Below are 15,482 nucleotides of genomic sequence, written 5' to 3'. Positions count from 1 at the left end.
AAAATCATTGAAAATATGCATCCGTCAGTTTCCTCCATTATACAATAACTTAGTTCAACTTTTTGGTCTTAAATTCCTTTCCAATTTGTCTTTTTTTTCCGAGCAAAAAGCTGGAAAGCCGACAGTGTTGTTTCGGGCACGTGCAACGAGATACCAAGTAGTATTCTGAGTTCCAAGAGGCTGTTTGGCCCATTACAATCGTTTCTCCGTAATTTGAGCTCTCGTTGTTTTGACAGTGACCTGACGCCATAGACCTGATGTTTCCACGTTTTCTCTAACGTGCACATTTGAATGGCAAAAAAAAACTTGTCAGTGAAGCCGTTTATCTGCCAACGCGTATGCACACAATTGGTTAATTAGAATTGTTCAGTGGGAAACTGTCAGTGCAGTTCGTCGCCGAGTCACAATGGATTAAATGAATTCAATGCAGTCTTTACTTTCAGTGCCGTTATGTCGGAGAACTTTTGTGGGAAGGAAGCATATAATTCAAGTGGTCAGTCTACTCCTGGAGTAGTCATCACGAAAACGGGGAACATCCCGTCACTTTCAAACCAGAACGTACGAGAAACACAAATGGCGAGCTGGCTGTCCACAAATTAGCAAACAGTCCTGTTGCCCCAGTCTCATTTTTCCCACGGAACACACAATCTGGAGGTTATGACGATTTAAACAACATTCACACAACTATGAGCAGGCACGAGCATGGATCTCTGCACATACTTTGCGTGGTAAAATGTCTCGGAATTGAATTTACCCGTTTCATGCGCCCAAATGGCTTGTGCGATGCCATGCCGCAAATCTACAAACTGTGAACCGTTCCTCACTGGGCCATCCACCACTGCCTCGGTGGAAAGAATATTTTCTGGAGTAAAATGTACCGAAACTTATCAGCAGAGATTGTCTGGCTTTGCCATGATGTCTATTGAACGGAGGATGCTTCAGAAGATCAAGTCAGATGAAAAAGTCATCGTGGAGGCCCTTAGGATGGAAATTATAAGGTAGGACATTGATTTATTATTGAGTGTGTTTTTCCTGTAACTCCTCTTATCAAACATGTCACTGTATTCATTTGTATTGGCAAGTTTGTGAGCTTGTGATTGTCATTTCACTGACCATCGAGCTGCTTACATTACATTGTGTGCATCAACCTGTGTCTGTCCTGAATACCTACACTGTAAAGTCCAAGACATTATTGTTAGTATGGGATAAGTGGGAGTGTGACAGCCTCTACCAAAATAAGATTGATATTAGTTAAAAAAAAATCTACCATTGTTTTGTAATAATTAAATACCCCAGAATTTTCATCTTGTGGCTAAGTGGCCGCTCTCACGTGTGTCACTTCAGCGTGACCACTGTAAAAGGTCACCGCTCGACACTGGTATGTATGTATTGTAGCCCATTTTTTCTTCACTCTCACCATACCCCTTTTCATTGATTGGCACATGGGGTCGATTTAGTCTTGAATTCCCGTTTGTTCCTTCTTTTAAATCCATACTGTAGTTCCCTGGATATTGAAAACAGGATACGATTCTATACGAGTTAAACAAAGAATGGACAAACCCACAAAAAACTTGCCGGAGATTAAAAGGAGCATTGGCAAAATAACAGTAATAAAAAAACGGGGCAGGGTATATATTTGTCTCCATTTAAATGTTCATTATTGTAATGGTGGCCTCTCCTAGTCTACTTGTGCCACACTACCTCATATGAAACATTTAGAACTCTCTCTGTGGGCTTTGAATCATTCAAGTGACCGCTGCACGCCATGGCGGTAGAACACCCCCGAGTACAAGGAGGGAGCATTGAAGTCACGCTTAACATAAACACAGCCAACACTCATGCAGACTGTGTATCTCACGTACACATAAATACATCCACTACAGCTACAGAGACACTGGGTCAAGATATAAATAGAAGAGGGGAATTCCCACCAAAAAGATGCTCTTCTAAACAGCAAATCATTTACTGCTACAAGGGATCCAAAAGTATTTGGGGATGGGTATTTAGTGATCTTAAATACAATTAGCACCACTCCCCATAGATTACAAACATAAAAAGAGGGTATTGGGTATTGGGGGGACTTATGCCAGACAGTTTAACACTGAGCATGCTTACACCCACAACTACATACCTGTACGTATTGCAGCTTTGTTTAATCTTGAGCCTCATGCTCCCCACCTCCCTGCAGGGATACATGTGTGGTCTTTTCCTGAACACAATGAATGGGTGGTACACTTGTGAGACTAAAAATTGGTCTTGCATGCATGCACTGTATTCAGGGAGCTGCTACATCATGTTGTCATAATTATCAAAACGGTTGTCGAGCAAACGTGCAGATGATAATTTCTGTGTCTTTATCATATTCCCACAGGCTAGTGTAATTGCTGTGAAATGTCATCAAAAATACAGTATGTCACTAACTGAGATTGTGTGGGTTTTGTATAAACATACCCTGTTTGCATTGTGTGCGCTCTACAAGCATTTATTTTTCACTCAGCAAGCTCATTTTGTGTGTGTGTGTGTGTGTGTGATTACCTGCAAAACATTTGGAAAAAGATACCACAAGTGATGTTCAGAAAGTTGGTCCCCCTGGATTGTGAAAAAAGCAGTTTGTATGTGTGAGTGTTCCTGCAAGTTCTGGTATTCTTGTATGTACAAACATACATGTCTAATGTGTGGCCTTTGGGCAACATGAACGGCCTGTTCCATTCTTTAGTATGGTTTTTGTGTGCGTGTGTTTATTATATGTATTATATGCAGTATATATAAATACACATATATATAAATATATATATATATATATATATATATATATATATATATATATATATATATAATGCACACAAACAGTCACACCCGCCTGTGTGGAGTTTGCATGTTCTCCCCGTGAATGCGTGGGTTTTCTCCAGGCACTCCGGTCCCCCCACATCCCAGAAACATGCAACAATAATTGTATACTCTAAATTGCCCCTAGGTGTGATTGTGAGTGCGGCTGTTTGTCTCGATGTGCCCTGCGATTGGCTCGCAACCAGTTCAGGGTGTACCCCGCCTCCTGCCCGTTGACAAATGGGATAGGTTCCAGCACTCCTCATGACCCTTGTGAGGATAAGCAGCAAAGAAAATGGATTGATGGATGGATGGATGGAAGGTTGATACTGTGTTAAGTGTGTAGCGTCAAGACCATGTGCTCAATTATTGTCATTCATGCTTATATATTCTTCCTGTCAAGTACACACATACAAACCTCCTTGCACTCGAAACATGTCAGTATTTGCATCTTGTGGGCCTTTGCAAGAATTATGATTTCACAAAAATGCAGAAGAGCTTTTTTTGCAGTCAGATTACACAAAAATTAATGCAACCAAAAACAGAGAGAGACATAAGACTTTGTGCCTACCAACTGTCCCACTTATTGCTGAACTTCACTCAGGCTGATACAGGAACCCTACTTTGACAGATGGGGGGTAAAGAAATGTACACGCACATGAACATGTACACTTTGTTTCCAACTGTTTTGCTTGCCGTCTCCTTTTTGTAACATCCATGTAAATAAGGGGCGTCTTAAAACTAAATATATAGAGGTGCTGAGGAGAGGATAATCAGAGAGTGCAGTGGTGAATTGTACGAGACAGTTCCTCTCCTCTCTCTTCGGGAGACTTGAACTGGTGTCTTTGCTTCCTTTTTTGTCCTGTTTAATGAATGTCTGATTGGTGAACCTGACATTAATATAAGAAGTTCTGTGCCTTTTGTCCGTGTTTGCTTTTCTTTTCTATTGTTAGTACTAAGAGAGAAAACAAATAAATTCCAAATAAAACCAATTAATGTCAAAATGCTGGACATACTCTGGGCATTTTTATCAGCGACACATTATAGGTACACTGTACAGGCTGAAAATTTTGTTGTAAAGTTTTTATTACAGTACTCTAAAATCTGTAAAAACAAGCTGTGTTTAGTCACACTTAAAATTTAGACTTGCAATAACACTGAGCCCCGAGTAAAATCCTTTGTTTCATTATGTTATTACTCGCCAATCCATCAGCCATCTGCTGCTGAGCGTTGAGCTGACCTGCCAGCATGGCCGCGAGGCTTTCAGCAAGTAAACATAACATCTACCTGAGAAGCGGCATGGTCACCCTGTGTATGACTGAGCAGTGAACGGTGTGGGCAGGTGATGGTGCCCCCTGGATCAGAGATCAATGCGCTTCCTCACCTCACTCTGGGGAAGCCCTTGGAAAATGTGTTGGTGTTGCACCGGGGATGCATTAATGCAGACATTGTTTAATAGTAGTGGGTTGGAAGAGGAGAGCTTGTAGTGCCCATGGTGATGGAGGAGTAGGAGGAGGAGAGAAAAGAAGCAGGGGTGGGAGGAGAAGGATGGTTGTAATTGGGTCACTGTATCAGGGAGACTCATGGGGGGTTGGGTGTTATCACCAGGAATAAAAGGGAGACCCACAGTAGACCAGGCCTTAAAGGAGAACACTGGTAACAAAAGTGCAGTTCTTAATCTAATGATGAATCAATCAGAGGTTGCAATTGACTCCTTATTTGCTCCTGAATCTCAATTGTTCCACTCACAAAGACATTCTGGACAATTCTATGCTTCCAACTGTTTTCTGCTTCCAGTGCATAAACAGTTGCTTGGATGGGGTTGGTGTGGAAGGACTGGATTTAGAAGCCCAATTAAACACCTTTTGGATGAGAGTGGAGATAGCGACCAACAAGCCCTTCCTCAAATTTACAAAGAGTGGAAAACTCCCTATTTGCTTCCATTTTAGTTCCTGGAAGTTTGCTAATACCTTTCTCCAGAAATAGTGTCCATATGGGTCTGGAACCAAATAGTTTCATGAGAGATATCAGTCCGTCTTTTGAGGGGAAAAAAATCTTTGTTTAGTCAGAATTAGTTAGTACTTTTTTCATAACTATTTTTTTGCAGTAGAGTTTTAAACATCCTTTTGAACAATGTTGCAAAGCAAATATATTTGTATAGTACATTTTGTACACAAGGTAACTCAATGCACTTTACATGATTAAAAGCATTAAAATACTTAAATAAAAACATTTGAAAGTACAATTAGAACAGCTTTTAGTGCAAGAAACATCACTGAAAAGTGAAAGTACTTTAAAACGTAAGCCAAAAAAAAAGAGTTTTTAATGTGGATTTGAAAACACATTTGGCACTGATGAAACCTCGGTTGGCAACTGATTCCAATTTTTTTGGCAGCATAATAGTTAAATGCTGCTTCACCATGTTTGCTTTGGACTCTGTACTCCATTATTAAACCTGAGTCAGTTGATCTCAGTGCCCTACTGGGTTTGTATTCCATGAGCATTTCTTTCATTTATTCAGGATCTAAAAACATTTAGTGATTTATAGACCAGAAGCAGAACTTTAAAATCTATTCTGAAACTGACTGGAAGGCAATGTAAAGATGTTAGAAGTGGAGTCATACGCTCTCACCACTTTGCTCTGGTTAGAACCTAAGCTGAGGCATTCTGAATGAGCTGCAGCTGTTCAATGCTCTTTTTGGGAAGCACAGTCAGAAGACCATTACAATAGTCAAGTCTATTTGAGATAAAAGTATGGATGAGATTCTCCTGGTCTGCTTGACACATGCAAACCCTCACTCTAGATATAGTCTTCAATTGGCAAAAGACAGTTTTAGGAATTAATTTGAGATGACTGTTGAAGGTCAGGTCGGAATCTATCAGAACACCAAGGTTTTGGACTTGGTCTTTGCATTTTAAAGATAGTGAGTCCAGTTGTTTATGAACATCAATCCTTTTTGATTGATTCGTATACCTACACCCTCTACGAATACAAACATATACAGATCCAGCATTGTGGAACTACGAAAGTAAAGGTAACACATAGCATGTGTCTTAGAGGCTGTTTACATTTGACTCAATAGGTGCTGGTTGTTTTTTTTTTGGTTGGTTCAAATTGGATCAGTAGTTCTCTCTGTAATGTCTGCGTGGGAATAATAGTGTGTGATCTGAAACACTCAAACATTTATTAGAGGGATATTTGAGGCATGTGTGTATTTATCATAAGTGGATAATTACTTGGTTCTCCCATTTGAGCAACTCTGGTAAATAGAATCATCCTGTAACAACAAGACTTGAATTGTTCTAAACGCCTACAGGAAGTCATTGGTTGTCAAGGTAACAGCCCTTGGAGAGATCTACTAAATAGCACGCTTCTCAACTTCACTAATGAATTTGATGATATTCCACACTGATTGCATCATATTGTCTTCAAAACTATATTCAACATGAGACAATTGGCTGAAGTCATAAATACCCAAAAAACCATCAGAAAATAGAAGTGTATGTCACTGTTTGAAATAGGGGATTGGAGGTGTTGATAAGTCAGTGCTCCCCAACACTTGCCTGTGTGGGTCTATATGGAGGATGGTTCAGGGCCATATGGTCAATATTAAACGCCTGGCACAAACTGTACAAGAGCTAAGTCTGAGCTCTTTCTCTGAGCCCAACAGGGCTGAAAAATGTTTATAAATCCATATCCCTGTGTAAGCCTGCTCAGACTGTTGATCAGCAGCACGGCGGGTGCCTATAACCTCTCATTCAGGCTTTTTGCCAGGACTATAGTATTTTGTTGACTCCCCAAAGTGTCTCAATCTCTCACACAAAATCCCAAAACCTTTAAACCTTATATGAAAACCAAAAAAAAATTGCAAGTAGAAGATGGAGATACACTGCCTCTGCAACATTATGAACGAAAAGGACAAGGTGATGCAAGTTGTGCAGCTAAAAAAAAAGCAATGTTTCTTGGGCTCTGATCATCTCAAAGGATGACACAATGTGGACAAAAATAAGTTGTCCTAATATACCAAAGTCTTCAGAAACATGTTGAAAGAGCCATTAAACTGAGGGAGTTAAATACAGTGGAACTCTAATTGGTCATTACACGTGGAGCTACAGCTACAGAACTGGACAGAACTGGAAAGGTTCTGAAAGGAAGAATGTCAAAGGATCCCCAAATACAAGTGTGAGATACTTGTGGCATCATTCCCAAAAAGACCTAAAGAAAAAAATAGCTCATAAGGGAACGTCTACTAAATTCTGAGCAAAGTGTCTGAATACTTACAGTGAAGAAAATACAATAAGTATTTGAAGACCCTACTATATTGCAAGTTCTCCCACTTAGAAATCATGGAGGAGTCTAAAATTTTCATCGTAGATGCATGTCCACCGTGAGAGAGATAATCTAAAAAGAAAAATCCAGAAATCACACTGTATGATTTTTCAACAATTTATTTGTGTGATACAGCTGCAAAAAAGTATTTGACCACCTGAGAAAACCAATGTTGATATTTAGTACAGTAGCCTTTGTTTGCAATTACAGAAGTCAAACATATCCTGTAGTTGTTCACCAGGTTTGCACACACTGCAGGAGGGAACCTTGATATGCTTCTTAGGGAGCCACTCCTTGGTTTTCCTGGCTGTGTGCTTTGTGTAATTGTCATGTTGAAAGACCCAGCCATGACGCATCTTCAATGCTCTGACTGAGGGAAAGAGTTTGTTCCCCAAAATATAACAATACATGGCCGCGGTCATCCTCTCCTTAATACAGTGCAGTTGTCCTGTCCCATGTGCAGAAAAACACCCCCGAAGCATGATGCTACCACCCCCATGCTTCACAGTAGGGATGGTGTTCTTGGGATGGAACTCAACGTTCGTCAAACACAGTTGGTAGAATTATGACCATAGGGTTAAATTTTGGTCCCATCTGACCACAAAACCTTCTCCTATGACTAAGACGGGCCTCAACATGTGCTGGTTTAAGCAGGGGAACCTTCTGTCCCATGCATGATTTCAAACCAACACGTCTTCGTGTATTCCCAACAGCAACCTTGGAAACGTTGGTCCCAGCTCTTTTCAGGTCGTTGACCAAGTCCTGTTGTGTAGTCCTGAGCTGATTCCTCACCTTTCTGAGGATCACTTGAGATCCCATGAGGTGATATCTTGCATGGAGCTCCACTCCGATTAAGATTGACCGTCATGTTTAGCTTCTTCCATTTTCTAATGATTGCTCCAACAGTGGACCTTTTTTCACCAAGCTGCGTGGCAATTTCTCCGTAGCCCTTTCCAGCCGTGTGGAGTTGTAAAATTTTTGTCTCTGGTGTCTTTGGACAGCTCTTTGGTCTTGGCCATGTTACAAGTTTGAGTCTTACTGATTGTATGGGATGGACAGGTGTCTTTATGCAGCTAACGACCTCACACAGGTGCATCTGATTCAGGATAATACATGGAGTGGAGGTGGACTCTTCAAGGCAGACTAACAGGTCTTTCTGGGTCTGAATTCCAGCTGATAGGTGTTCAAATACTTATTTGCAGCTGAATCACACAAATAAATAGTTAAAAAAAATCATACATTGTGATTGCTGGATTTTTCTCTGGATTATCACTCTCACAGTGGACATGCACCTACGATGAAAATTTCAGACCCCTCCATGATTTCTAAGTGGGAGAACTTGCAATATAGCAGCGTGTTCAAATACCTTTCTTGACTGTATGGCTGTGTAATATTTCAATTTTCTTTTTTAATCTCCAAATATTTCAACAATTCAAATTTTTTCCATCCATATGAGGTGCTGTGTGTACATTTTATGGGGGGGGTGGGGGGGAACTTGGAGGATTTTAGCAAATATCGACAATATATTAGAGTGAAAATTATAAGGGCTCTGAATACTTTCTGTACCGATTGTTGGCTTCTTCAGCAACATCATATCCACCTCCATCCAAATTTATTCCCATATCCATGTATAGAGTTTGCATTTTAGTTCATTCATTTATTTAATTAATTTATTTGAGTATGTTTTTATTGTACTCCATTTGATGTTTATTTTACTTAATTGAATAGGGAGTTTATTATTGTGATTATTATGAATACAGTATTCACAATGGCAGCATGGTGGACGACTTGTTAGCATGTCTGCCTAACTACGATGTGAATGTATGAATTTTTTTTCCTCCCTGCCCTGAGATTGGCTGGCAACCAGGTCAGCGTGTACCCTGCATCCTGCCAGAGGTTTGCTAGGATAGACTCCTGCACTCCTCGACCCTTTTGAGGATAAGTTGCACGGAAAATGGATGGATTGATGGGTGGATGGAATATCTCACAATTCTGGAAAAAAATGAAATGACCATAAGTATAAGTAACCAACATAGTGGTTCATAATAAAGGAGTGCTATGCCACCGCAAAATACAGCCACAATTGTAAACATATGGGTGACTCTGTCAATCAAAAACCAAACAATATATTTGTGGAAAGGAGTCGTTTTTTTTTTTTTCATTTGTTGGATGTACAGTATCTAACGTACTCAGTGTTAACGCCATGAAGGAGTCTGCAAGTGTGACACAAACAGAGATGGAAGGGTTTGAAAACTGATGACTAGTTTTGGGGGGAAAGACTAACAGTCGACTGCTGACTGGGAACGTGGAGGGGGAGGGAGGACAGACTCTGGCGCCCCGCCAACATTGACAAAGCTGCTTAGCCCACCCTGTTGCCATGGATACAGTGAGGAGTAGCACAGAAGGAGGGAGAGAGAGAGAGAGAGAGAGAGAGAGAGAGAGAGAGAGAAGCTGCAGGCAGCCGATAAAGACAGCCAGAGTGTGAGTGAAAGAGTTGTTGGAAGCAGAGTGGAGAGAGGGAGAGTGGTTGTGCGGTGAGAGAAAGCCCAAAGTGAGTAAGCAAAGTGCTAGTGGGAGACCATAGAGCGGGACGCGATAAAGCAACACAATGGAGGTGCAGATGGAGTGTGCAGATCCCGCTGCGGCCCCTCTGTGCGACCCCCAGCCCACCGGGAAGATCAACAAAGCTGCCTTCAAGCTCTTCGGAAAGCGACGTGCTGGCTCTGGAATGGCCAGCTTCTTCTCCTTCAGAAACAAAGGGGCCACGCTGAGCAGGACCAATGGGCACTCTGACACTGGGAATTCTCTGAATGGGAATGGTTCAATGTCATCAGTTGAGCTGGTGAGAAGCAAAACACATGATGGACTCACTGGATCCATCAATGATGCTGATGGACAGAGAACGGAGGGGTTGTTTGCTCTGGAGACAGGAACTGTGATGTCTCTGAGTAAATCGCTAAGTTTCTTCTCTCTACTGCGACGTGGGAGTATTAAGTCAAGTGAAAATGGTGCGGGACTTGTTCGAAGAGGGAGGGGCTTGAAGGGGTTTTTCAGTAGCATCCGCTGGCGACGTAAGGACAAAACAAACGAGCGAGATGGGGATGTGTTGGAACCCCAGAAGGAGAAGGACGTGGATGTTGCAGATCCTGTAATGGCAAAGGATGTCACCGTTACCCTTGACCCAACACCACATTACCACCAGGAGGATCATGGGAAGACAGAGGCAGAATGTAACCTGCAAGCAACCGAGGCTCATGCTACTCGTGTTTCATTGACACCCACACAGTGTGGGACCATTCCAGGCCCTTCTGGTGAGCCCGATTCTCTCTCTCCTTACACACCTAATGACTCCCCTTTGTACCCTGCCACCAGCAAAGCCAAAGCCTCTGTGTCTAGCCTCACTCCCTCACTCGCCACACCGCCTTTGGAGTGTTACAGCACAGCCGACCCCCCCTCGGAACCCTCGGTAGACCGTTTGTGCTCTCTTCTGTTCAATGACGTCACATCCCTCAAGAGCTTTGATTCTCTCACCGGCTGCGGGGACATCATTGCAGATCCAGATGAGGAGACAGCGGGTAATGGGGGCAGTGGTACTAGTAGTAGTAGCAGCGGTGGTGGTGGTGGGGGAGGGGTGAGTGTAGGAGGATCAGGTGTTGGGCGGCCACTCGGGGCCACCTGCGCCACAACTCGTGGCTCCCCTTCGAAGGCCCCTCTGTCTTCCACGCTGACACAACCCTTGTTTACCGCATCTTCTGGCCCGGCTTCATTTCCTGTTTGTTCAGCAGTGCCATCCTCCCCTCAGCCACCCCCAGTAGGCAGTGGGGTGGTGGCCTATATGGGTGGCGGGGAGGAAATGGCGAGTCCAGAGGGAGTTGATGATGCTGACATGCAAGGTCTTTGGCATATGCTGCCTTCGACTGGGGACAACTCCCCTGCTATACCCCGAGCACACCAACCCACCTGCACCACTCTCACTTCCACCTACCCCCTTCGCACCCCCAACTCCGCCAGCTGCCACCAACATTCAAGCAATGTATGTGTGGATCGTAAGACACTGCAGGTGAAATCTTTGGGCCTCAGTAAGATTCCAGTTGTTGGTGGAGCAGGAAGTCGGGTGACAAAGCCCCTGTTGCCTCATAGTCGTCATCCAATGTCACCTGGAGACAAAGAGCCACTCAGTGACGAAGGCTACTGGGATACACCCTCTGCAACTCCTACAGCAACACCTGAGGAAAGCGGGCTCCGGCAAAGGCATAATATGTCTCGTGATAGTTGCTCTGGTGACCACCTGTACGACCTCTACAATGACCCAGACGGTCCAGAAGGTGATGAAGACCAAAACAGTTCTTCCTCCGTGTCAACCGAATACAAACTCAGTCCTCCTTCCTCCTCCTCCTCTTCCTCATTCCGGTCAATAAAAGGCAGCGCCAGCCTTCCCCGGGAATCTAAGATCCCAGTCAGCGCCAGACAAACGACACCACCACAGTCAGCCAGCCAATCAGCGCTGTCGTCTGTCCTGGAGTGTGAATCGTCTGCGTCAAAGACCCAACCGCCTCCTCTGGCTCGCACCAGAATCCCCGTATCCAAGGTACCTGTGCGTCGTTCCACAAACAAACCGGGCACCATGACCAAGACCCCGAAGAAGTAGTCCCTCCTTATTCTCAGGCCTCTATGAACTTCAGAGGCTGACCCCTCTGTGCTGTTTTTTACAGAGCCAAAGGTTTTCCTAAGCCAAGAAAAATATTGCGCTGTCCAGTTAATGGTCCAAGAATTCCTTTTGAATCTTAACAGCTCTCCTTCCCAAAAGGCTACAATTGTGTAATGCGGGCTTCTTCACCTGAGAAAAGTCACAAGGAGCCTCCAAAAAAGCCTGGATTAACCTCTTGTAGTTCTCACTAGATCTTTGAATCTTGACCCTTGACAATCCATGAACTCTGAAAAGTCTACTTTTCAACTACCTGCAAAAAGGCCCGACTGCGAGTTGGAATTCGACGCTTCTATTCATGAGTGCATACAGCAAAAATAAGCTGCTTTTCTAAAATCTTTTGTGACCTTACACATTTAAATCAATTTCCTCTTGAAGATCACTTATTTCATCTCTAACCTTTGAATCTTCCCATTTTTGAGCCAAAGTATCATTCCTTACATGATTTAGAATAGACGAATGCCTTTTTTTAATCACCGATTTTGCACTCTGATTAAACATCTGCATGTGAAACAACAAGTAATTTCCCACATAGATCTGAAGGCTGTTGTTACATCTCTATTTTGAATCCCATACATGGGTCACTTAAAGTCACGCTTTAGCACATTCCATGCAAAGACTTTGATTGTGGATGGCTCCAATTCGACTTCTGCGTCACACCTTTCCTTAAACTGATTGCATCATGGGAAGTTCAAACAGACCAATCATTTTCCAAAACTAAAACACAAAATCACTGTACATTACTGGAAATGCCAGTGACTATTGCAATACTGTATATTGTTCAAACACTAGCATTACATTTTACTCCCTCTGCATTCAGGGCTGCACATGTGAAGCACAAAGTTCAGGGAACACACATGCATATAAATACATTCAAAATTTGTACTTAAATTCCACTGGATGTCTTTCTACACTAAGAGCACATGCTAAAGCTAATTTCTGCATGGAGTGCTTTTCTTTTAAACAGCTTTTTATATACTAACATATGGCACAGACTCAAACTATGACTTCTCCAGCTTTCCAATGTATCTCTTCTTTCTAATTAAAAAAAATCCAGAGACTGTTGTGAATGGTTTAAGGTTGGGAAAAATTGCTTCTGGAATATATGTCTACCAATGTTTTTTTTTTTTTTTTTTTTTTTAATGAGCTGCGACCCCCGAAAAGCAAAAATTAAAGGGTTTCAAATGAAGATGTACCGTATGTAATTACTGTACTTCTATGATTGGACTGATTTATTTTTAAGAAAAGCCATAGTGTATTGCTGAAAATGTAAACGCTGTAGAAATGAGGAGCTATTTCAGGTGTTAATGAAAACTGAATGTAGCTTGGCATCTTTGTAGATCAAGGATTAGTATATATTTTTGTGTGTCTGCAGCATTTTATAGGAGGAAGACAAATGACTGTACAGTTTTTAATCGCTCCCCCGTATCTTCAGTTGCTCAGCAAAGTTGTTCTCAACATGAACAATCCCCAAATGTATTTTAATAGTGAACACAGTGAAACACAGACCAGGTATTTCCAAGGCCTCTGTTCAAAAGAGGGACTTTTATATGCTAAGTCATTTGGGACTGTGCACATTTACTAACCTCAAAACAACAAGGCGGTCTTTCCCGGTAATAATAGCGCTTCCATCTCACTTGTGATTATTGATCCATGACACAGCTCTGGGTTCACATATCATTTACCTGGATGGTTAAATGTAACCTTATTCCAAGTTCACTAAAAGAGTTTGTTTTGTTGAGCTGAGGATAAAGAGGCTTAGTTTGCAAGCATTTTTCTTTTATGTGTTATTTGAGGGATGGTTAGGAAAGAAAGGGTGGTGATAACTTTGATTGATGCCAGTTGCCTGCTTTTTTTTTTTAATTTGTACTGAGATCAAACTACATATACACAAAAGAGACAAACATTTAATTTCCCTTCAAAGATGCCACATTAAACTGTGACTTTACAATGAGTACACTGTGGTATATATATTCATCTCCTCTCATTCTGGTATCACCTGGTTCTCTGTTTCCACTATGATACAGTATATGAAATACGGTGAAAGAACTGTTCAATGGAGTCTATTTTCTGTCCTCTTTCTTTACAAATGTGGTGATTATCCATTGCAATGAAAACCACATTAAGTTTCCCCTTTTTGTTTGTTTGACCATCTGTCAGCCAAGAGTCTGAATCTTTCCATTTTCATAGTTAACAAATAAACATGTGTTCTAATGCACAGGTTCCCTTTGCTCTTTACATTAGTGTTACTTTCAAGGCCCTCATTGTTTATAGTAGTAGTAATATCTCCTGCAGCATTTGTTCACAGTTCCTCAAGTGACTTTGTTGTTGTTGACATCATGCTTCCTGCTTGGCCTGTCAACATTAGGTTAACAATGTTTTTTATTGATCACTCCAATGAAGGTTTAACATTGGACATGTGACTCATGAATAATAATCAGATGGTGTGTGCTATCGTGAAAAAGTTTTTTGTTGTGGTGTAGCTGCAGCAGGAGTAAGAATTGGTGCAGTGCAAATCCCTTTTGTAATGGTGCAGCAATTCCTCATTCTCTGGCTCCCTCCCGCACTCGCTCTGTCTCAGCACACTGGGGTTTATGTAAAAAGCTTACTTACGTAAGACCATAACACTCACTTGTATAAGGACCATCAGATCAAAACTGATGTGAAGCTGACAGAGAGGACAGTGTGTGCGACACATTTGCCCACCAGCTACATCTCAATTGTTTTTTCCACAACTGCTTCCACTCTTGTTCTAGGTTGTGTTTGGGTCCGGAAGCTTTTAGGAACTATATATATATATATACACATACGTATATGAGATGCCATTAGATAAACAAACAAACAAATATGGAGACAGGAAAGGAAAGAAAATGTATTTGCATCGTGCATTTCATATACAAGGTAACTCAATGCACATTACATAATTAAAAGCATTCAAATACATAAATAAAAACATTAGAAAGTACAATTAAACCACATTTCTGTGCAAGAAATATCACTTAAAAGTGGAAGTACTTTAAAACGCCTGAGAAAAATGAACTTTTTCATCTGGATTTGAAAACACTCACGTGGGGCTGACGTCACCTCTGTTGGCAACTCATCCCATTTATTTTAAATTTTTTTTGCAGCATCATAGCTAAATGTTGCTTTTCCATGTTTGCTTTGGACTCTGCACTCCATTATTAGCCCTGAGTCAGTCGATCCATAAGCATTTCTTTCATGTATCCAGGGCCGAAACCATTTAGTGATTTACAATATAGAAAAGTAGCATTTGAAGACTGACTGGAAGCCAGTGTAAATACTTTAGAATTTGAGTTATAAAATACCAATAAAAGATTTGTAAATTGCTTAAAGTTGACATTTTCACTTTATTTTGTTCTTAATTGATGGTAATACTTTTTGAAGTACAAATCACCACCACTGTTGGATGAAAATTATAATTTTCATGTGAGATGGGTTTTATAAGCAGTGGTACTACCATTTCTCACGACATTCATTGTATCAAAGTGTAGAGTACGTAATAAATTTGATGACTTATTTGTAACTTTTAATCCTTTTTCCAATGAGTGAATCCTTTTTTTTTTAAAAGCCTTTGATAAGAATGAAAGATCTCTGAGTTGC

General features: G+C 41.5%; 1 protein-coding gene across 1 annotated transcript; it reads left to right on the top strand.

The window, feature by feature from the left end:
- Positions 1 to 9,745: 9,745 nt before the first annotated feature.
- Positions 9,746 to 12,971, top strand: amer2 (APC membrane recruitment protein 2). Its single transcript, XM_061805392.1, has one exon. It carries the CDS (start codon positions 9,765 to 9,767, stop codon positions 11,802 to 11,804), a length of 2,040 nt encoding a protein of 679 aa, XP_061661376.1. The 5' UTR covers positions 9,746 to 9,764; the 3' UTR covers positions 11,805 to 12,971.
- The last annotated feature ends 2,511 nt before the right edge of the window (positions 12,972 to 15,482 follow it).

The sequence above is a fragment of the Syngnathoides biaculeatus genome, chromosome 19 (genome assembly GCF_019802595.1).
Source record: "Syngnathoides biaculeatus isolate LvHL_M chromosome 19, ASM1980259v1, whole genome shotgun sequence".
Taxonomy (NCBI): Eukaryota; Metazoa; Chordata; class Actinopteri; order Syngnathiformes; family Syngnathidae; genus Syngnathoides; species Syngnathoides biaculeatus.
The sequence above is the reverse complement of the archived record's forward strand: the minus strand, read 5'-3'. Positions and strand labels throughout refer to the sequence as shown.

Bases quoted from the DNA above. Each gene is read 5' to 3' on its own strand.
- amer2 (XM_061805392.1), top strand. From the start codon at position 9,765: ATGGAGGTGCAGATGGAGTGTGCAGATCCCGCTGCGGCCCCTCTGTGC.